The 24984-nt window shown below is 44.4% G+C and overlaps 1 protein-coding gene across 9 annotated transcripts in view; it reads right to left on the bottom strand.

The window, feature by feature from the left end:
- The window catches only part of GPSM1 (G protein signaling modulator 1), a 258983-nt gene that overhangs the window by 93685 nt on the left and 140314 nt on the right, over nucleotides 1-24984 (bottom strand). For all 9 annotated transcript variants that reach the window (XM_069943023.1, XM_069943024.1, XM_069943022.1 and 6 more), the window contains 2 exons: nucleotides 16661-16769; nucleotides 9735-9858 (listed from right to left, as the gene is read on the bottom strand). In XM_069943023.1, coding sequence (XP_069799124.1) covers nucleotides 9735-9858; nucleotides 16661-16769 — 233 coding nt within the window. The remainder of the gene's footprint in view (nucleotides 1-9734; nucleotides 9859-16660; nucleotides 16770-24984) is intronic.

Raw genomic sequence — 24984 nt, forward strand, 5'->3', positions numbered from 1 at the left:
GACTTGAGGCCATTGTAAAGAATTCAGGAAAGGAAGTGTAGAGTGAATGAGCTGATCTATGCCCCATATTCCCCTTGTCAAATATTACAAGGTTAATTGCTAGTCACCCTTCTGTAGTCTCCAGCAAGTCTCAGGATCTGACCTGAAATCATTTGGAGGATAAAATGGGGCCCCGACCCACCACTGCTATGTTTCCCACCTCTGCTGAGAGACCCCTTAATAATGAAAATTCTGCAGCCACCCTGCTCCACCGTTCCTGCTAAACAAGACAGCCCCCGCCGATCATCCACCTCAACCATCAATTCATTACATCCCCCCCCGGTAATCTCTGGCGCCTCCTTGGGGGTTTATACTGACCACATTGCAGGGTGGTCTCCTGTTCCTCAGTTCTACTGCTGGTACTGTAGAAGAGGCAGGTCGGGCGCAAAGCACAGCAGCGGACGGCACGCACACACACACTCAATAACAGAAGCACTGCTGGGTGACGTCACGGCCTGACATGCGGTTCGGCGGTTCATGGGGAGTGGACGGCGGTGAGCAGGGGCGGCAGTACGTGGGGGCACCGGTGAGCGGCTGTTTAGGCTAGAGACTGTTAGGGGCTGGGGCTGATGTCATTTTAGTTAAGTTAAACTTAACTAAAATGACAGCAAGGGGGAAGATTGTGCTGCCCCCTCCAGAACTGCAAATTCTGCCGCCTGAGGCGGAATACTCATTCTGCCTCATGGCAGAAGCGGCCCTGCTGGGCTGTACCCCGTTACCCACAATGGCACGCCAAGTATACAATCACTTGGTTACATCCCGATCTGGTGAGAACTGAACCAGTAACGGACCACTGTAGAAGAATACACAGGGATACACAGTAACACTTAGATTTGGACAATTAAAAGCTATTTGAATCTTCTTGAACAGGAAAATGAGTTGGAACATTTCACCTCTATTCCACATCTCCGCTGACTTTCAATGCCTTGTATGACTCTCAGCAATATTCCAGGCACAGCGGAGGGAGGCCATTCATTATCCGACAAGTGGCATCCGTCCAGCTCTGGTTGGAGTTCCAAGAACCCTCTCAGGCAGGAAGAGCGAGGGGTGCCTCCGAGCACCGAATGTCATTGGCTCGCTGGCAGATGACACATTCACATGTAAATTTTTTTTATCGACTCACTTTGAAAAGTTGGATATGCTTAGTCACAGAGGGGAAAATGTTCCACCGTCCTCCATTAAAAGGAAAAATTAGTGTACATCTACACACCGCTAGCATCAGGCACTTTGGGAATTTTCCTTTGTAAACCAAAAAAAACAAGAAGAAAAAATTAAACTGAAGTTTCCTTCATCATCCAAGAAAAGGAACAAAGAAACACAAAGCCTTTTTATCATCAGACCTTGCTAATGTCTGCCTAACCGATAGCAAATCTTTGTGCCAAAATACGCTCAAGCCATATTTTACGGCCTCTTTCCTGGAAATTCAATCCTCCCTGTAAAAGTTAGGCGCGCAAGTTTTTAAATAAAGTTTTTCTAAATCAAAATTTTGGCACATTAGTAAATCTGCCGATAAGTTACTGCAGCAGCTGATGAGTGCACTCAATGCAATGTCTTAGTAAAGATCTATACAGGCCAATTATCACTTGTCTTGAAGATCGGAAATCCTCCCGTTTGCCCCCCTCCCCTCGTACCCCCCGCACTTTGATCCGAGCACGCTGTAAGGCAATATCCCTCTGAAACAAGCTGTCCCCATTTAATCACTAAACGTCTGTGTACAAATAACTTAATCGCTGGTATAAGACACGCTAGTCATCCTGGATAAAGGAGTCTTTAGTGTAAGGCTAAGATGACCACAGTACTCTGACTGTGGAGTCCGCAGGTCATGCTAGGCCAGTGTAAATAATGGTGCATTTACCAGACAGACGCAGTGATAGATGTCACGGGTCCTGAGCTCAGGAATGATGGGAAATCTTAACTACTCAGGTATTACAAATTGCCTTCTCTATAGAGCTGTAAACCAGAAAAAGTGATTCCTCAAAGTACATGGTGTTTTATATATAATTTTTTCTTATGACACTTATGATAGTCACGGTCACTTTGAAGGATAGTCATCTGGGTAGGTTCCTTTTCAGTCGTGTGGTCGCAAAAACACCTAATAATTTGTAATATCCGGCCCGAAACCTACAAGGGCTCATTGTATGAAGTGGTCCGTGTCCAGGACTTTGACCAGCAATGCTGAACGGCTGAAACAATTCACACAGGGTTGGGACGTATGTAGCGAAGATGAGCAAATAGGAGGACATTTCCTACATCGGAGATTTGTTGACGGAAGAGTTTCCTATTACAGAGCTGTCTTTCAAGCATACAAGGCAATGAAGGCTCAACTAGTGGAATACAGATCTATAGTAAGGGCTCTACATGGAAAATAACCTGATGGCAAAACACCAAGAAAAAAAAAATATATATTTTCCAATGTTTGCTCATCTCTAGAACGGGGGATGTGGGGTGTTAGACCCTGGACCAGAGCTCTGGACAGTTGTTTATAGACCAGTTTAGCTCTGTATCCAGGCCTTGTGATTGGGTTGTACTGGTTGCAGATTGTACTAGTCTTGTAGGGAACACAAAGTCCCCAAACCCAAGACTTTACTATGGATTTCAGGGTGTATGGACTACACATGTATTATACAGTGCAATCCACATCAGAGGTAAACACTTGGATTGCTGATATGGATTCAAGGGCTTAATATCTCTATATCTCGCTGGTCGCGGGAGGAGGTATAGCCTTTTCTAAAGAAAAAATAAATCACCTATGATATTCAAAGAAAATTGCTTCTGCGTAGTCACTGGAAAGGGAAGGTAGATGATCTACTTGAAAATGTTTCAGCTAATAGAAAAGAGTTAGTGATAGTAAAAGGGTTCAATCTGTATTGTACTGTATGAGGCAGGAGTGACATGTTTGTACAGTGCTTTGGCACTGATCCCCATACAGCCATGTAGTAGAGGTGAGTTGGCGCTGTTGCGGCTATTGCACAATACTGTCAATGGGTGTGAGGACCCAGCATTAAAAGAGATTACGTTACTTCTTAATAGTATTATTTTTACAGGTAAACTTGTACCTGCAAACATCACATGTATATTAAAGAAAGAAAATGGTGCCCGTCTGCTGAAGTCCTCCAACCCTTCTGACAGGGGCTGCTCGGTGTCTGTACCATGACTTTTTGCAGTGCAGCAAAGAACCTGGTACGGGTTATGATAAAGAGCATTGAAGTAATATGAACACGTCACTCTTTGCCCTTTAGCTATCATAAAGCCTACATAAACTCGTGCCGTCTATAGAGAAAGAGGGACAGCAAAAGTATTTCCATTGTAGTTCTACCCTACTCCCCGATATGTTTGAGTCCTGGACCCCACAAGGACAGGAGGAGGTACAGTTTTTGCACCGAGGTTTATTATTTTACGTCGGCCTTTACCAGACTCTATAGGATGAAGAACGTCAGCTACGCTGTGGTCTGCCACTGAGTACTATCAGCTCACATATAAAGTCACACAGTAATGGATAAGCATAGGGAAACAACATATAACCACAGATCACTCCATCACTTACATAAAACAATCATCTTGCCACAGGACGGCATTTACCTTTAGTCCCAGCCATGTCTATGCAGAACCCTCTTTCGAGAACACTCTCTATCTAGTTTTACTGAGAAGTAATAAGGGATCTCTTCCCTTCTCAGGCTAGATAAACACTCCGCTCCGAGAACACGCTGTACTTGTGTTTAGAGCAACCAGGACCTTGGAAACCCTGTCAATGCTGAAAGTTAATCAATGAGGTCATTATAAAGGTGTAAGAGGCAAACAAACCGGCGCCATTAACCCATTATATACTCCACAGACACAGAGATAGGCTAATGCAAGTGAAATGTTATGTAAGGACATGACGGTAACTTTCCCTGCTGATTGTGGACTTTGTTAGAAAATATTATGTCTGTGAGAACAATAGTGGGATCAGGCAACTGTTCTCTAGGCAGCTATGCATGTATGAGTACGGTACACTATGAAATACAGAACTAATATGGACTATTGTGAGCAGGAAATAGGCCAGAGGAAGAGAGCACTACCCACTAAGGCCACATGGGACACAATGCTACTAGGCAGTATTATATCTATAGTTCAATGGGTATTCCCATATTGACATGATATGAATGTCCCACCTCTGTGACCTGCACCGATCCCAATATCCATCCTCTTATGAGTTGTTTGCTGCTGTTTTATACAGTTCCCATAACTTTCATTATCACGATCATTTAGATAGGTCCCTGTATAGTAGACAGGCCCCTCTGTGCCCCTGTATAGTAGATAGGTCCCTGTATAGTAGACAGGCCCTCTTCTGTAACTAGGTAGACAGGTCCCTGTATAGTAGACAGGCCCCTCTGTGCCCCTGTATAGTAGACAGGCCCCTCTGTGCCCCTGTATAGTAGACAGGCCCCTCTGTGCCCCTGTATAGTAGACAGGCCCCTCTGTGCCCCTGTATAGTAGACAGGCCCCTCTGTGCCCCTGTATAGTAGACAGGCCCCTCTGTGCCCCTGTATAGTAGACAGGCCCCTCTGTGCCCCTGTATAGTAGACAGGCCCCTCTGTGCCCCTGTATAGTAGACAGGCCCCTCTGTGCCCCTGTATAGTAGACAGGCCCCTCTGTGCCCCTGTATAGTAGACAGGCCCCTCTGTGCCCCTGTATAGTAGACAGGCCCCTCTGTGCCCCTGTATAGTAGACAGGCCCCTCTGTGCCCCTGTATAGTAGACAGGCCCCTCTGTGCCCCTGTATAGTAGACAGGCCCCTCTGTACCCCTGTATATTAGATAAGCCATCCTCTGTGGCCGTCTATAGTGGATAGGCCCTCACTGTGGCCTTGTATAATAGCTCCCTGATACCCATCCCAAACATCTCTCTCTGTGGACACAGATCTGCAGACGGGCACCTATTCTCTTACAAGGCCTGGTCAAGGCGTATTGTAGCAGGTGGACTGCAGCCCTGGATAGTTTCTGGGGGATCAGCCCACCCTGTCCCTGTCAACATCTGTGGAGATCTTTGGATAGGAATCAGATTCCTTTACATCCACTTATCTGTCCTTGTAAAACACTGTGGATGTTTCACACATAAATAAGGAAAATCCACATCTTATCTACCCCATGTGAGAACACCTTTCCTGTTACTTATAGGGAAAAGCACTATACAAGACGAAGACCTGAAGAGAAGCCGCTATCTGGTTGCTAGAACTTCTTCTGATCTGCTCTACTTGCAGAGGGACATAGTGGGCAGCCACTACAGGAGTAATATGTATTTCACAGAAGATTGCAGTCACAGACTGGTCTGAGGGTCACTATTTCCGCAGATGTCATGTTAATAGGACGCCGGGTGTTTTCAGCTTACTGAATATATTAACACTAAAGGAAAAGAGAAAAATGAAGAGTAAGAACTTGGAAGAAGGAACGTGTAAGGTATCATCATGATCAGAGATGTGCTCGGAGATCCTATCGCCTGAGGTGGTTGGCTGATTCTAGGTCAAGATCTCCCCAAGGCAATCTCTATTCACTGTCTCCAAAGGGGAAGAATTGATATTAATAAGGAAAACATTATTTTGGCCTTTAACCATTTCCACAGTTCACCAGTTTCCTCATTAGAACTCTTATAACTTGTCATAAGAAGCTGCTGAAGAGCTGACCATTTCCCAAACACTTACCAAACCTGAATAACTTCTTAATACATTACTTATATTGTACTAAGATGTAGTCTGCATTATACTCCAGAGCTGCACTCATTGTTCTGCTGGTGGAGAAGCTGTGTACATACATTACTTGTACCGATCTTAGTTTATTTCCTGTGTTATACTCCACAGCTGCACTCATTATGCTGCTCATAAAAATCACAGTCATATAAATTACTTTGCTTAAGAATTATATTAAGAGTTACACCCTATTTTACACTTCAGAGCTGCACTCACTATTCGGATGGTTTGGGTAGTCTAATCTACAAGGTTGTTGTCAGACACACTCCTAACAGTTAGGCCTCCAAGCCGGGATGATCGGAGGAGGATCGTGGCACTGAACCCCCAAATTGTAGCCCCCCCCTGCCGCCTGGCAGCAGAGATGATAGGAGTGCAGAAGACAACTACTTGCCTCCTCCCCCCATGCCGGCCGACTCACATGTTTACCATCACGGGGTAGTAGACGAATATTTGTCTTCTGTGCTCCTGTCATCTCTGCTGCAGGGCGGCGGGGGTGGGGGGCTGCACTTTGGGGGTTCAGTGCCGCGATCCTCCTCCGATCATCCCGGCTTGGATCGTGTGAATGAAGCCTAACAGCTTCCGGGCGGCGGGGTGAAATCCATGCTAGGACTAGGACATGTCCTATTTTTATGCCGTGCGGATCGTAGTGGGGGGTCAAGGCATGGATCGTGGTGGGGGGTCACGGCATGGATCGCGTGAATGGCTGCATTCACTTGAATGGCTCCTAAAATTTTACAGGATGTGTGAATGTAGTCTTAAAGGGGTTAATGCTGGTTTTTAAACATGGACGGTTTCTTCCAGAAACAGCACCACTCTTGTCTCCCCGTGTATATGTGGGTTTGCAATTAAACATCATTCACTTCAATGGAGCTGACTTGCAAAAACACACTCAAACTAGAGACGAGAGTCGTGCTGTTTCTGGAAGAAAGAAGGCATATCTTTTCAGCGTGGAGAACACCTTTAAGCAAACTACTACTCCCAGGGAAAGCGTTCAATCATAAGGATCTATCTTTTAAGGGTTCAGCTTTCTCCATCTAAAGTTAAAATGATCACTATTTTCACTTTTTGGGATCTAATAGATCCATATTTTAATTCAACCTCTCACGATATCAGGTCAAAACATATTAAACTTTACTACTGGAAGACAAAGCCCTAAATAATAGAGCACTGAAAAAGATACAACATAAAGAAACTGCTCAGCAAGAGCAGATTATCCGGCTGATGGAGTGCATAGAACCTGCTCCTGAATAATTCATTGCACATGTTCTGTATGCTGAGTGCTATTCTGATATTTACATTAGATGAATATAGTTTGCATTATTTAGCAATGTACTTGTACTTTTTGTATGGCTTAATGTATAGAGCAGTTTTTGCTTCTGACTAGAAAACTAAACTTGTTTGACAAAATACAATATAAAGGCGATGGCCTGTTAACATTTCCTTATGCCAGTGACTTGTTTATGCCGATGGATGATACTATGGAGACATTCTGTAAGGTATTTTTTTGTGGGTTTTTATTTTAGGTCTACAGAGTCCAAGTAATCCAGATTATGGTGAAGACTCGTCTAGGTCCAACATTTGGTCACACGGGGTACCATAATATGGAATATTTGTGTAACTCTGTAGGTCTCCAATTTAATGCAGTGGCTGTCACTGTATTATGGAGGTAAGGAACCATTGTTTTTAAGAAGAATAGCCTCACAATATGACTCCTCCACCCATTCACCATTGTGTCCATAGTGTCTGTGCTGATGCATCTGACTATGCTATCTTGCTGCCTGCCCACTACCCATGCCTGTACTTTGACCTGTCTTTATCTGAACCTTCAATGTCATGAACCAATGTCTACTGGTCTTATTGGCCAGCGGCTACCCACACTGGGACCTCTCTTGGAAAGTCTAGGACTAATTTTAAATGTAGCTTCCACATCCTAGAGTAGAATTAAAACCTAAAGAGTTATTGGACAAACTGAAACCAGTTAAATGGGTTGTCCATTTTGTAGTTTAATTTTTATAGTGTACAGTATTAGTAATTGTACTCACTGCACTTACTGACAGCAGTTCTATATACCTCATAGAGCTAATCTAAGACCTATAGAGCTAATATAAGACTTCCCTCCTCCAGGCTGTGCTGTCCTGCTCTGTGGTGAGTCTGTCCATAAGATGGCTGATATAAAGCAGCATGTGACCATGCCCCACCCCCAGTGTCTTCCTTAGGCATATACAGGCTTAGGGGTGGACAATGGAGGTGGGTCATGGTCACATACTCCTCCATGTCGGCCATCTTATGGACAGACTCACCACAGAGCAGGACAGCACAGCCTGGAGGAGGGGAGTCTGATATTAGCTCTATGAGGTACACAGGAGCTGCTGTCAGTATATACAGTGAGTACACTTACTGATACTGTACACTGAAAGGTGGATGGATCTCAGACCTCCCACTTTGGTAAAGTGGAAATCTATCACTAATCCAATTTTACCGTATGAGTTTAAAAAGTACAAAAATAGGGAATGTGAGCATAAATTAAAAAAATGTGGGGCTTATGGTGCTCATGCTCAGTGACAAATTACACTCCTAATCAGTATATGAGGCTCCGAGATGCACAGAATTTAGTTCCTTGAGAGGGAGGGAAAGTATTCATGTTTATATTAGTTGTTGCTATGTATAAGGGAGCATGTCAAAGATGGAGTTTTCCTTTAATTTTTGAGATATCACGTGGGCATGCTAAATTTCTGATGCGTGATCCTTTGTGATCACAGGAGAAAATCCACTAGCAGAGGTGTCTGGCACCAACTTATTCCCCTCTCTCCATTTAGAAAACATTTTGAAACCAGGGTCACACGTGTATGGTGGGGTCAAAAGAAATAGATGTTGGCTAAATATATTTTAGGTGAGTGCTTAGCATTAGCCATGATGAAAATCTACTGTATATACACAACATATTACCATGGACGTGTTCTGCTGCTTGTTCTGCCACTTAGCACTGGCAGAGTTCTCAGTGCGCTGTTGGCGCCCAATGTTATATTAAAAAAGCTGACACATCTCTGTGTGCCCATTTACCCAGCTACACCTTAAAAATCAACATGCCAAGTCAATATACACTCTCTGTTCTACTTACTATATGATTGGCAGAGACGCTGAACTGCACAATTCCTGGGCAAACTCGGTTTTTATTCCTGATCTCCAACACCAGTCACAGTTGTTTATAATGTACAGTGAGATATATTATATATTATACATTATACATAAGTCTTGAGAGAAGACTGAGACCCCTGTGAAAGCAGCTCACCAGGTGCAGATAAGTTGAGACCCTATTACACACAGATTTATCTGACAGATTCTTGAAGCCAAAGCCAGGAATCGATTTGAAAAGATGAGAAATCTGAGCCTTTCCTTTATGACCTGTTCTGTGTTTACAGTCTGGTCCTGGCTTTGGCTTCAATGATCTGTCAGATAAATTTGTGTGTGTAATAGGGCCCTTACTGTCCCGTGGATTGACTTATGTTACATGGGGTTCAATGAGGCAGAGGGGACACTGGCAATACTGTTTTTTTAAGCAAATCTGTCAATCTTATTAAATAAAATGACAAATGGTTAAAGAGTAATTCCAATTGCAACTTAAAGGCAATAGAAAACCTACTAAAATAAGCATTGTTCGATTGTACTGAATGTTCTTTAAATATCAAGCATTAGATAATAGTATGTTTATTAAAAATATTGTAGCATATAGTATCTGCAGCTTGCATGTCTTACAATCTGCGGAATCTGTTGGCGCTATACAAATAAATATATTATTATTATTATTATTATTATTACACTTTAGCCTGCTCTTTTCCAGCCTGTGATTAGTAGGGGTTCCAGAGGTCAGATACCACTGGTCATAAGGTGTCGGCATTTTCTAGCAATATACCATCAATAGAGAATGGTCACCATTCTCTTCCTTACGGTAAAATATATAAAGAGCAGGATCATACCTTGTGCTTCATAGCCATCACATTGAGAAGCGTCCCCATCATCTTCACAGGAACCGATGCCGAGTGCGGACTGTAATTGTGTTACATTCATGCGAGCTGTCAGCTCTCCATTCCTGTCACCGATCTAAAAGAGCAAATAAAGGAAACTAGTCAGTCGGAAACTGAGAAAAAGCCTCATGGTCGTTTTCCTCTTTTAGAGATGTATGGAAGAAAATTGGTTAGGAAATTCCTATTCATGCACTTTGCTAATACCGTCTGCTAAGCAGGTGGCAGCAGGTAAGTCCAAAATTCTCTACAGATGTATTTTTGTAGTAGTCAGAGCTCCTGGGCCTCATATAGTTAAAATGTGCTACTCTGCCACATATAGTAATAGTGTGCTACTGGGTCCATATATAATAATAATGTACACCTGTGCCCCCATATAGTAATAGTGTCCTCTGTGTCCACATATAATAATAATATACACCTGTGCCCCCATATAGTAATAGTGTGCTCCTGTGTCCACATATAATAATCATGTACACCTGTGCCCCCATATAGTAATAGTGTGCTCCTGTGTCCACATATAATAATAATATACATCTGTGCCCCCATATAGTAATAGTGTACTCCTGTGTCCACATATAATAATAATATACATCTGTGCCCCCATATAGCAATAGTGTACTCCTGTGTCCACATATAATAATAATATACACCTGTTCCCCCATATAGTAATAGTGTGCTACTGTGTCCACATATAATAATAATGTACACCTGTGCCCCCATATAGTAATAGTGTACTCCTGTGTCCACATATAATAATAATAATAATAATAATAATAATAATAATAATAATAATAATAATAATAATAATAATGTACACCTGTGCCCCCATATAGTAATAGTGTGCTCCTGGGTCCACATATAATAATAATATACACCTGTGCCCCCATATAGTAATAGTGTGCTCCTGGGTCCACATATAATAATAATATACACCTGTACCCCCATATAGTAATAGTGTGCTCCTGTGTCCACATATAATAATAATATACACCTGTGCCCCCATATAGTAATAGTGTGCTCCTGTGTCCACATATAATAATCATGTACACCTGTGCCCCCATATAGTAATAGTGTGCTCCTGTGTCCACATATAATAATAATATACATCTGTGCCCCCATATAGCAATAGTGTACTCCTGTGTCCACATATAATAATAATATACACCTGTTCCCCCATATAGTAATAGTGTGCTACTGTGTCCACATATAATAATAATGTACACCTGTGCCCCCATATAGTAATAGTGTGCTCCTGTGTCCACATATAATAATAATAATAATAATAATAATAATAATAATAATAATGTACACCTGTGCCCCCATATAGTAATAGTGTGCTCCTGGATCCATATATAATAATAATGTACACCTGTGCCCCCATATAGTAATAGTGTGCTCCTGTATCCACATATAATAATAATATACACCTGTGCCCCCATATAGTAATAGTGTGCTCCTGTGTCCACATATAATAATAATATACACCTGTACCCCCATATAGTAATAGTGTGCTCCTGTGTCCACATATAATAATAATATACACCTGTGCCCCCATATAGTAATAGTGTGCTCCTGTGTCCACATATAATAATAATATACACCTGTACCCCCATATAGTAATAGTGTACTCCTGTGTCCACATATAATAATAATAATAATAATAATAATAATAATAATAATAATAATAATGTACACCTGTGCCCCCATATAGTAATAGTGTGCTCCTGGGTCCATATATAATAATAATATACACCTGTACCCCCATATAGTAATAGTGTGCTCCTGTGTCCACATATAATAATAATATACACCTGTGCCCCCATATAGTAATAGTGTGCTACTGTGTCCACATATAATATTAATGTACACCTGTGCCCCCATATAGTAATAGTGTACTCCTGTGTCCACATATAATAATCATGTACACCTGTGCCCCCATATAGTAATAGTGTGCTCCTGTGTCCACATATAATAATATACACCTGTGCCCCCATATAGTAATAGTGTGCTCCTGTGTCCACATATAATAATAATATACACCTGTACCCCCATATAGTAATAGTGTGCTCCTGTGTCCACATATAATAATAATATACACCTGTGCCCCCATATAGTAATAGTGTGCTCCTGTGTCCACATATAATAATAATATACACCTGTACCCCCATATAGTAATAGTGTGCTACTGGGTCCATATATAATAATAATGTACACCTGTGCCCCCATAAAGTAATAGTGTGCTCCTGTGTCCACATATAATAATAATATACACCTGTGCCCCCATATAGTAATAGTGTGCTCCTGTGTCCACATATAATAATAATGTACACTGGCTAGAGTAGGGATCGAGCAGGGATCGAGTCCCAGCAGCTGATAGGCTGCAGGCATGAAGTAATGCAGCAGGGAACTGCTCCACCAATACATACGACTGTATATGCAGTCAGGGGTGATCAGAGATCAGGGGTGACAGCAGACCAGAGATTAGGGGTGACAACAGACCAGTGATCAGGGGTGACAGCAGACCAGAGATCAGGGGTGACAGCAGACCAGAGATCAGGGGTGACAGCAGACCAGAGATCAGGGGTGACAGCAGACCAGTGATCAGGGGTGACAGCAGACCAGTGATCAGGGGTGACAGCAGACCAGTGATCAGGGATGACAGCAGACCAGAGATCAGGGGTGGCAGCAGACCAGAGATCAGGGGTGGCAGCAGACCAGAGATCAGGGGTGGCAGCAGACCAGAGATCAGGGGTGGCAGCAGACCAGAGATCAGGGGTGACAGCAGACCAGGGCACAAAGCAAAAAATCCACCAATGATACAACCACTGCAGAGGCGCTAGCTCCCCGCCCTCACTGCCGGTTTCGATGATTTGTGTGCCCAGGTGCATTCAGCGTGGAAAAACATTCCTCAGAAAACCATTAATATCCTTGGTGATAGCACGCCAAGGTGTAAGTATGTGTATTTCTGTGCGTGGTACTCATATGAATAAATTGTAATGTTTTAAATATTTTGTTTCCATTTTTCATCATTTGCATATGATTAACAATTCTATCGATCCTGAGATTTCCATAATTCCACTACTTTTCCCTCTTGATGTTGCCGCTTCGATGTTGATGAGCGTAATTAGTCTAAAAACGGCATTTACAAGGGATGTCCAGGGACATTAGGAGTTCTTTGGTTATTACCCAAGTGTAAAACTTACTAATGTACTTTCCTTCCCAACGCTGCACAGATGTCCTAGTTCCAGACCTCATCTCATGGTCCCAGCACATACACACCTTCTATGTGTCAGCGGTGTGCAGGGCCTAAAGCCATTCCTTAGCTAAGCCAACTCTGGTCTCTGGTGTCTGTATGGAGAAGACGGCTGGCTTAGCTGACCAACTCAGCCAAACAGCCAGCCCCCTTCAAGTGTTCCACCAAAACAAGTTCTCTGCATGTTATATGAACATGGAATTTGAGGTTCCAACACTTCAAGATGGGGTCTAGGATACTGGTGCAGTTTTCATAGTTTAAACTAATTTAGTTTGGAATTTGGGAAACAGCTAAATAACCTTTTATGAACCTAGATAATCCCTTTAAGAGTGCCCCTCCCATATAGGGTTCGATACCTTAGCTATTGCCTAAAAACACTTTACAAGGAACAACTATGAGTGTTGTGCAATGCAACGGGAACAACAAATGATAATGAAGTGTTAATGGTCACTGACAAAACTGATCAGTCATGCAATAAACTTGTCTTTGACCCAAGATAGTCCTATTCTGCCAGACCTAAGCCCTAACTAAAATTTCCCAACACAAGAGCTGCCCCTCTTCCTACCAGACATATTAGTGATGTCTTAAGTGGCGGCATTGCCTTTTAACCTCCTCCCCCCCCCCCTTAGTATTCATGGATCAGATTTGAAGGGGTTGTCCTAGCAGCAGCGCTTACCCACTATGCACAGGATAGGTGATAAATACTGTATATGATCGCTGGACGTATAATCATTAAAGGAGTTATCCACAGCATTAGAAAAACCTGGTCACTTTCTTCCAGAGACAACATGTCTCTTGTCTCCAGTTTGGATGTAGGTTCAGGGCCGTATTACCAGCTTCTGCTGCCCTAGCCACTAAACCTGCAGACACCCCATCTTCACTCACCAATTGGCGTCATGATTTTCTAGTTTTTGAACATCATGTTGATACTGTACTTTTTGCAAAAATATATGTTGCTTTGCCTTCTATGGAATCATGTCCGGAGCATATACTCATAGCATACGCTCCGGCCGGGATTTCCCGCAACGCTGTAGAAAACTGACATGTCAGTTTTCTGCGTCCACTATTCAATGAATAGCGGACGCAGAAAACCCTGTCAGTGCACACTATGGAGCGAGCGGCTTCGGACGTACGCTCCATAATGTGCAGTGGGGAGTTCTGATGTGGGCGCGGTCACGGAACAGCCAGTCTCATATGTTGTGTGAACACAGCCTTAGGCCGCATTCCCACATTTACTGTATGTCACCACATGCAGCCGAAACCATACCATCATGGGGTAACCAACAGGCGTATGGCCACTAATCCTGGTAACAGCACAGGACTACTGGGGAAGAAATGAGAGCGTGGTTTTGGACACATGCATTTTTCTATATGTAGAAGCAACCCAATTCCACCATACCACCACCACCTTACCCCTGAAAAGACACCATATTTACTAACAAGTATAAACAAAAAAGAGTTGTTTTCTTTCCCCTGTTCTCTGGTGCTGCCCCACTGCAAGGTGCTGCCCTAGGCACCGGACCACGGGTGTCTAGTGATAAATATGTCTCTGTGTAGGTTTTGCAACTCTTCTATCAAAGTGAATAGAGCTTAATGGCAAACCACACCTGAACTGGAGACAAGAGTGGTGCTGTCTCTGAAAGAAAGTGGCCATGTTTTTCTAATGCTGTATAACATCTTTAAAACTCCCTGCAATTTTTAGAACAAGGGTCACCACTTCATTCAGACTGGTAACTTCAGAGCTGTGCTCTCAAGATGGGAGGTCCCAACAGTCATGCAGTAAACCTATATCCTGTAGGTAGGGTAAATGCATTGTTGGTGAGAATGCCCCTTTAACTACCCTATAGCTGCTTCTGAGCCCCAAACCCTCAGCATCTAACCCTAAACGTAGGCAGGATTAGTAACAGGATTGTTGATAAGTCTGGGGTCTAGTCCCAAACATATAAGGAGTGTATTGCGGCAGAGAGGTCGAGAAGAGTTCTATAATTTAGTGTCTGAAGGAGGAACCTCTGATTTATGGGAAAATCGTCTTACCATTATAAATATATAATGTACCCATAGAGTCAGAGTACCCATAGAGTGGAGCTTTATATCCTTATTAAGTACTGATACAGAAAAAAAGAAAGCTCTGATCACTTTTTTCTCTTTGCGACTACAATGTATGGGTGAAAAAGTGTGTCAGCACGTATCACTAAGTGTGAACCGTATATGGGGTTAACTCATTGAGTGGTTACTTAACATTATGTTCCTTTCCTGACTCTTTATAAAGAGAATTTGCAAGACTTAGGCAAACAAACAAAAGGAACATCTGATCCTGACAAACATTACATAAGTGGATGTGAGACTGGAGCAGCAGCTGGCGGACGTGGATGCCTTCTCCTAATATACAGAGGCAATGCAATCCTACTGAACTTGTTACATTTCCAGACTTTGGTTAATATTTTCATATTTCTATTACACCTCAGTTTAGCTTGAAGGGGTTGGAGTGGGATTATACTTTGTAAAGTTGGCCAGGTACCATGCAAATCATTTACAGGATTGGCTACTGTATTGGCCTACATTGACTCTTTTTTTTTTTTTTTTTTTTAAAGAAATGAACAAGGGTTGTGATCGCAGGCAGTTTTGTAATATACTCAATAATTTTTTAAATCACCGTTATACATATGGCCCCTAGGTCCTTCCCTGTCAAACCGTGGTTCATGCTCCCTCTGTGCTGATATTTGATCTTTTCTGTGTTCAAAAAAAAACAAAAAAACAAACACAGGTCCCAGTCCTACACACGCTCACGGAAAATCTCTAATGTATTGTCTTTATAAATTGTGCTTTCTTACCCCCTACAAATGTGTCTAAAGTGTCGGTCAATATGGGTCTAATTTCCATTAAACATCCTGTTCAATACCTGTTGTTAGGCTCAGTCTCTCCCTAGAAACAGAGGGACCAAGACTGCAGGAGGTAGGGGGTAGGGCTAAGATGTGTTTTCTGTAGGAGAAAGTATGGGGGGGACATACTAAGGAAAGATATGAAATAAAGATCTAATGGGCTTTATATGGTTCATAGACCCGGAATGAACAGGATATACGTCTATAATGGAATGAAGGTATATTTCATAGTAACAGATATGTAATAATCTTCTCATATGTCCACTTTAAACTACACATATATCCTTTTCATTCCAGGTCTATCAGGCACTGGAATGGCTTTTAAATCAACTGGTGCCATAAAGTGTCAGAGATTTACTTCTATTGAATTTACTTCTATCTCAGGTCTTCCAGTATGTTTTTCTAATGCTGGACCAACCCTTTGAGGTTGACCACACACATTAACAAAGTCAAGCGTAAAGTTGGGCATACAGAATAGATTAATGACTGCTGAAACGTCCAATTTTGAGGGATCAGATGATCATCTAATGCAGGGGTGTCAAACTCAGGACCTCCAGCTGTTGCAAAAATTCCCATCATGCCTTTACAGTGAACACTTTAGCTTTGGCTGTCCAGGCATGATGGAAATTGTAGTACTTTCACAGGAGGAGGAGGGCCTTAGATTTACACCTGGGATTTAATGTGTATGGGGTCTCTTGACCCAACACCAGAGTACTCAGAGAGACAATTTGGGGCAACCTTCTTACCTCACATGAGATTTCCATATGCTTCCTTGCATAGCGCAGGGCTTCCTCATGGTTCCCTAGAGATACATAGGCATTACCCAGACTCCAGGATGCCCTCCCTTCTCCTACCCTGAAACAAAACAAGAAAAATGGTCAATGGGTAAACCCATTCTATATTATACTATACAACAGAGAAATTCACACAAATCACTAATGTTATATACAGTAAATGTTTGCGGACGACCGACCATACTATTGTAAATCGCCACAACAAATAGCAACCAGTGTAATGAACTCCGGAAACCCAAACTGTGTGAACCTAACATGGCCTGAAAGAGGCCTGACATCCGTAGATGAAGATATTGTGGTGTCGGCCAATGCAGATAGGACTCCATGCCCAAGATTCAATTACAGATAAAGGATCAAGCTGATTGAGGAAAGAAGAAATAATCCGAGGGGGAGGAATGTGTCTGGGAAGACTCACAGGATGGGGAGAGGAAGAAAGGTGTGAAGAATGGAAGTAATGACCAGGATGCACAGAGAAGCCAGTGAGAAGCCATGAGTCTGCTCTGAAGTGTCACCTGGTGGGAGCTGTGTAGATAGGGGGATTATCCTCACCTCAGCATCCACAATGGATAGCAGGGGATTGCCCAAGACCAGGCATGAACAGTCAGATTATGTGTGAACACTTTACTGTAGGAAGAAAATGATGGATTTTCAACAGGATACTGACATAAGTGACAAGAAAAACAAATTGCAGCCATCGGCTTAGAGAATGCGAACGGCTCATGAAGGTCAGGACAATGTCATATAGACTGGAGGCTAGGCTGGCTGTCACTGGGGCCTACGGATACTGTCACAGGGGGGCACTAGGGGCTGCAGTCTCTGTCTGAGGGACACTCGGCTGTCCGGGGAGGCACCACTGCCTGCAGTCGCTGTTATGGTGGGCACTGGGGCAGTCTCTCAGCTGTTACAGGAGCAGGCTGGAACTGCTTTAAAGGAAGTCTGGCACTGTTATGGGGGCTGGACAATGCTCAAGGTACCTGAATACACCCTGAAATGAGTCCAGAAGTCTGTGCAATGCAATTTAAGAGGCTACAGTATAAATGTGGTATAAGTATGATAGGTAGGGTCCAACTTATGGATTTTCCACAGACATCGCACATTTAGCATTGGAGCTGCAAGAGAAAATTCATTGTATATATCTGGTTACCCCCATTATAGTGTAGGGAAGAGGTGGAAACTGCTGAGCATGCTCACATGCTTGTTCTATTATCTTGCTTATATTATATTAGATAAAGACCAGGTACATGTGCAGTGTTCCAGAGCAGGGTCTTTTCTAGCAGGTATAGGTCGGTATCCTGTATATATGTATGCTCTGTTACAGATAAATGTAGTATGCAACTCCTGCCACTTGGTGTCACTGCTTCTCAGTAGACTACTCAGGTTCAGTTGAAAGTCAAACTTATGTAATGAGGTAGCAGTGCCAATGATTGATTATATTCTGTGGGCTATCACAAGGCTTATTTGTAAGTTGTCCAAGATCCAATCCTTTCGAGGTTACCTCACACAACACCCTCCCCTCACACACAGCGACAACACTCAGAGACCTTAGATCATGTCATGGTGGGTTTTCCCCAATCACAGAGATCCCGGAGGATGTCAGTGTTAGAGTATTGTTGGAGAGGAGTAGTGAGAGTAGTGGAGAGAGGTGTCCAGAGAGTGAGTTATTTATTGATTAACAAAAGAGTTCCAGAGCTAGCCATGTCTGGATAGAATACCTTAAGGGGAGTGAAAGAGATAGAGATAACTTATCCACACAGAGGGACTATCGGAGGGGAAAGAAGGAGGATTTGTCTACAGTCGAGTCAAGACAGCAGTTAGCTACAGTAAGTGCACTACTCAAGCCAAGACTCTGCTTCAAGTCTCTAATCTTCCTATACCTGGAGGTAGGGCTGGGCGATATGGCCTAAAATTTATATCACGATATAATTTGATGCATGCACGATATAACGATATATCACGATATATAAATTTTTTTTTGTGTGTATACTCACCCCCCCCCTTGCCAGTCATCAGCCTTCCCCTGTGCCAGTGATCAGCCCTCCCCTATGCCTTCAGCCCCCTTTGTGCCAGTTATCACCCCCCTTTTCCAGTCATCAGCCTTCCCCTGTGCCATCAGCCCACCCTGTGCCAGTGATCAGCCCTCCCCTGTGCCATCAGCCCCCCTTGCGCCAGTCATCAGCCCCCCTTGCCAGTCATCAGCCCCCCTTGCCAGTCATCAGCCTTCCCCTGTGCCATCAGCCCACCCTGTGCAAGTCATCAGCCCTCCCTTGTGCCAGTTATCACCCGCCTTGCCAGTCATCAGCCCCCCTTGCCAGTCATCAGCCCCCCCGTTGCCAATCAGCCCCCAGTTGCCAGTCATCAGCCCCCCGATGCCAGTCATCAGCCCCCCGATGCCAGTCATCAGCCCCCCCCCCCCCCCCCCCAGTGCCAGTCATCTCCCCTCTCAGTTTTCCAGCCATTTCATGTGCCAGCCATCATGTCCCCCCAGCCAGGGCCATCATCAGCCCCACGCCAAGCCATCTGCCGCCCCCGACCCCTCTGCTACTTACCTTTCCTGCAGGGCTGGCTGATGGAGTCCGCGAGGCGAGACGGGCCGCGTCTTCTTCCCAGCATGCACTGGGAGACCTGACGTCACACGCATCAGCGCGCTAGCACGCTGACGATGCGTGAACGGAAGGCCCTGCAGCGCGGTACCACGGAGCGGTAAGTGAGAAGCTTATTCACTACCGCTCCGTGGTATATCGCGATATGACGATATACCAAAAATCTATATCGTCAACCGAATTGATGACGATATTTTGGCATATCGTTTATATCGCCCAGCCCTACCTGGAGGGTCACCTGGATTTGGGGCCTGCATTCCCTGATCATGTGGCACTCCGTACCCACAAGATAGCCAAGGTGGACATTAATTTTTATGAAAGCAGGTACTTTTCTATTGCCACCTCCAAAGTGGGACCAAGAAAGAAAGCATCAGCAGCGCGATGTGGGTCAGGAATGCAGTGGGGCATGCGGGAGTGCCATATTGCCATATGTAGGGGGTGCCATAATTTTGGGAGGAAGCCTTACTTTAGGCTAGAGGGTAGGGTAGTTGAGGTGTCTTATTTTAGGAGGGTGTTTTATTTTCAGGGAAACACAGCAACAGCACTACCTACTCAAGCCCACTACAGATGAACGTCATACAAAGGGATCTTGAAAAACAAGTTACCTAACTACTGTACCATTCACACTACTGTGCAAGAACCGCATGAGTTGTAGTGTTTACCAAGTTCTTTAGTAAAACTAACTGCCTACAACACTCACTACTCTACACAACAGCAACAACTGATAGTAAGCATGCGGTGCTGCCGAGGCAGCATATTCAGGGGTGGCCAGCTGGTCCCTTTCTTGGCTCACCGTGACAAGTGCCTGTGTGGTGCTCACCTAACATCTGCCTCCCTGGGTCATGGCTTCCTGTGGCCTGCCGCGCATGTGTCTTTTCTGCAAACCGATTATAAGAGATACTGACAGAAGGATCACTTCTTAGCCCCATATTGTGCCACTATGACTGTCTCAGACTGTCCTAGAAAAGGTTCAGATCTATGAAATGTTGTGGCTTTTATACAATGGTAGCCAAAATCAGTGATATTATAACCATCTGCCTAGTAATAGTCAATGCATCTGAACAAAAATAATGTTACTTATATTCTACTCTGTCATATAGAACTACACTAGAGCATATACACAGCCAAACATGGAACATGATCTTACTGCTCCCTCCAGTGGCCATAAGAGGCATAACACATACAATTATAATGTGCTACAAACGAAATGACAGCCGTCAGAGATGCTGACAAAATACAAAAGCTGACCTGTTCCCATTAATATCAGCCTGGATTGTTATGATCTATAAATACGCAATGAAGATTCCCAATAAATGAAGAGAGACAGGGATCTTGAACATGGTGAACAATGAATGCAATAAGCATTACATACTTGCATAGGAGACTGGACCTGCCCCATACTATACTGTCCTTACATAGGAGAGCAGACCTGTCCCCATACTATACTGTCCTTACATAGGAGAGAGGACCTGTCCCCATACTATACTGTCCTTACATAGGAGAGCGGACCAGTCCCCATACTATACTGTCCTTACATAGGAGAGCGGACCTGTCCCCATACTATAATGTCCTTACATAGGAGAGCGAACCTGTCCCCATACTATACTGTCCTTACATAGGAGAGAGGACCTGTCCCCATACTATAATGTCCTTACATAGGAGAGACCTGTCCCCATACTATACTGTCCTTACATAGGAGAGAGGACCTGTCCCCATACTATACTGTCCTTACATAGGAGAGAGGACCTGTCCCCATACTATACTGTCCTTACATAGGAGAGCAGACCTGTCCCCATACTATACTGTCCTTACATAGGAGAGCGGACCTGTCCCCATACTATACTGTCCTTACATAGGAGAGCGGACCTGTCCCCATACTATACTGTCCTTACATAGGAGAGACCTGTCCCCATACTATACTGTCCTTACATAGAAGAGCGGACCTGTTCCCATACTATACTGTCCTTACATAGGAGAGCGAACCTGTCCTCATACTATACTGTCCTTACATAGGAGAGCAGACCTGTTCCCATACTATACTGTCCTTACATAGAAGAGTGAACCTGTCCTCATACTATACTGTCCTTTCATAGGAGAACGGACCTGTCCCCATACTATACTGTCCTTACATAGGAGACCTGTCCCCATACTATACTGTCCTTACATAGGAGAGCGGACCTGTCCCCATACTATACTGTCCTTACATAGGAGAGAGGACCTGTCCCCATACTATACTGTCCTTACATAGGAGAGAGGACCTGTCCCCATACTATACTGTCCTTACATATGAGAGCGGACCTGTCCCCATACTATACTGTTCTTATATAGGAGAGAGGACCTGTCCCCATACTATACTGCCCTTACATAGGGGAGCAGACCTGTCCCCATACTATACTGTCCTTACATAGGAGAGCGGACCTGTCCCCATACTATACTGTCCTTACATAGGAGACCTGTCCCCATACTATACTGTCCTTACATAGGAGAGCAGACCTGTCCCCATACTATACTGTCCTTATATAGGAGAGAGGACCTGTCCCCATACTATACTGTCCTTACATAGGAGAGCGGACCTGTCCCCATACTATACTGTCCTTACATAGGAGAGAGGACCTGTCCCCATACTGTACTGTCCTTACATAGGAGAGCGGACCTGTCCCCATACTATACTGTCCTTACATAGGAGACCTGTCCCCATACTATACTGTCCTTACATAGGAGAACGGACCTGACCCTATACTATACTGTCCTTACATAGGAGAGCGGGCCTGTCTCCATACTATACTGTCCTTACATAAGAGAGCGGACCTGTCCCCATACTATACTGTCCTTACATAGGAGAGAGGACCTGTTCCCATACTATACTGTCCTTACATAGGAGAGCGGGCCTGTCCCCATACTATACTGTCCTTACATAGGAGAGCGGACCTGTCCTCATACTATACTGTCCTTACATAGGAGAACGGACCTGACCCTATACTATACTGTCCTTACATAAGAGAGCAGACCTGTCCCCATACTATACTGTCCTTACATAGGGGAGCAGACCTGTCCCCATACTATACTGTCCTTACATAGGGGAGCGGACCTGTCCCCATACTATACTGTCCTTACATAGGAGAGCAGACCTGTCCCCATACTATACTGTCCTTACATAGCGGAGCGGACTTGTCCCCATACTATACTGTCCTTACATAGGGGAGCAGACCTGTCCCCATACTATACTGTCCTTACATAGGAGAGCGGACCTGTCCCCATACTATACTGTCCTTACATAGGGGAGCGGACCTGTCCCCATACTATACTGTCCTTACATAGGAGAACGGACCTGTCCCTATACTATACTGTCCTTACATAGGAGAACGGACCTGTCCCCATACTATACTGTCCTTACATAGGAGACCTGTCCCCATACTATACTGTCCTTACATAGGAGAGCAGACCTGTCCCCATACTATACTGTCCTTATATAGGAGAGCGAACCTGTCCCCATACTATACTGTCCTTACATAGGAGAGCGGACCTGTCCCCATACTATACTGTCCTTACATAGGAGAGCGGACCTGTCCCCCTACTATACTGTCCTTACATAGGAGAGCGGACCTGTCCCCATACTATACTGTCCTTACATAGGAGAGCGGACCTGTCCCCATACTATACTGTCCTTACATAGGAGAGCGGACCTGTCCCCATACTATACTGTCCTTACATAGGAGAGCAGGCCTGTTCTCATACTATACTGTCCTTACATAGGAGAGGGGACCTGTCCCCATACTATACTGTCCTTACATAGGAGTGCGCACCTGTCCCCATACTATACCGTCCTTACATAGGAGAGCAGACCTATCCCCATACTATACTGTCCTTACATAGGAGAGTGGACCTGTCCCCATACTATAATGTCCTTACATAGGAGAGCGAACCTGTCCCCATACTATACTGTCCTTACATAGGAGAGCAGACCTGTCCCCATACTATACTATCCTTACATAGGAGACCTGTCCCCATACTATACTGTCCTTACATAGGAGAGCAGACCTGTCCCCATACTATACTGTCCTTACATAGGAGAGCTGACCTGTCCCCATACTATACTGTCCTTACATAGGAGAGCGGACCTGTCCCCATACTTTACTGTCCTTACATAGGAGAGCGGACCTGTCCCCATACTATACTGTCCTTACATAGGAGAGCGGACCTGTCCCCATACTATACTGTCCTTACATAGGAGAGCGGACCTGTCCCCATACTATACTGTCCTTACATAGGAGAGCGGACCTGTCCCCATACTATACTGTCCTTACATAGGAGAGCGGACCTGTCCCCATACTATACTGTCCTTACATAGGAGAGCGGGCCTGTCCCCATACTATACTGTCCTTACATAGGAGACCAGACCTGTCCCCATACTATACTGTTCTTACATAGGAGAGAGGACCTGTCCCCATACTATACTGTCCTTACATAGGAGAGCGGGCCTGTCCCCATACTATACTGTCCTTACATAGGGGAGCAGACCTGTCCCCATACTATACTGTCCTTACATAACAGAGAGGACCTGTCCCCATACTATACTGTCCTTACATAGGAGACCAGACCTGTCCCCATACTATACTGTCCTTACATAGGAGAGCGGACCTGTCCTCATACTATACTGTCCTTACATAGGAGACCTTTCCCCATACTTTACTGTCCTTAGATAGGAGAGAGGACCTGTCCCCATACTATACTGTCCTTACATAGGAGAGCGGACCTGTCCCCATACTATACTGTCCTTACATAGGAGAGCGGACCTGTCCCCATACTGTACTGTCCTTACATAGGAGAGCAGGCCTGTCCCCATACTATACTATCCTTACATAGGAGAGCAGACCTGTCCCCATACTATACTGTCCTTACATAGGAGAGCGGACCTGTCCCCATACTATACTGTCCTTACATAGGAGAATGGACCTGTCCCCATACTATACTGTCCTTACATAGGAGAACGGACCTGACCCTATACTATACTGTCCTTACATAAGAGAGAGGACCTGTCCCCATACTATACTGTCCTTACATAGGAGAGCGGACCTGTCCCCATACTATACTGTCCTTACATAGGAGAGAGGACCTGTCCCCATACTATACTGTCCTTACATAGGAGAGCGGGCCTGTCCCCATACTATACTGTCCTTACATAGGAGAGCGGACCTGTCCTCATACTATACTGTCCTTACATAGGAGAACGGACCTGACCCTATACTATACTGTCCTTACATAAGAGAGCAGACCTGTCCCCATACTATACTGTCCTTACATAGGGGAGCAGACCTGTCCCCATACTATACTGTCCTTACATAGGGGAGCGGACCTGTCCCCATACTATACTGTCCTTACATAGGAGAGCAGACCTGTCCCCATACTATACTGTCCTTACATAGCGGAGCGGACTTGTCCCCATACTATACTGTCCTTACATAGGGGAGCAGACCTGTCCCCATACTATACTGTCCTTATATAGGAGAGCGAACCTGTCCCCATACTATACTGTCCTTACATAGGAGAGCGGACCTGCCCCCATACTGTACTGTCCTCACATAGGAGAACGGACCTGTCCCCATACTATACTGTCCTTACATAGGAGACCTGTCCCCATACTATACTGTCCTTACATAGGAGAGCGGACCTGTCCCC

The sequence above is a fragment of the Dendropsophus ebraccatus genome, chromosome 10 (genome assembly GCF_027789765.1).
Source record: "Dendropsophus ebraccatus isolate aDenEbr1 chromosome 10, aDenEbr1.pat, whole genome shotgun sequence".
Taxonomy (NCBI): domain Eukaryota; kingdom Metazoa; phylum Chordata; class Amphibia; order Anura; family Hylidae; genus Dendropsophus; species Dendropsophus ebraccatus.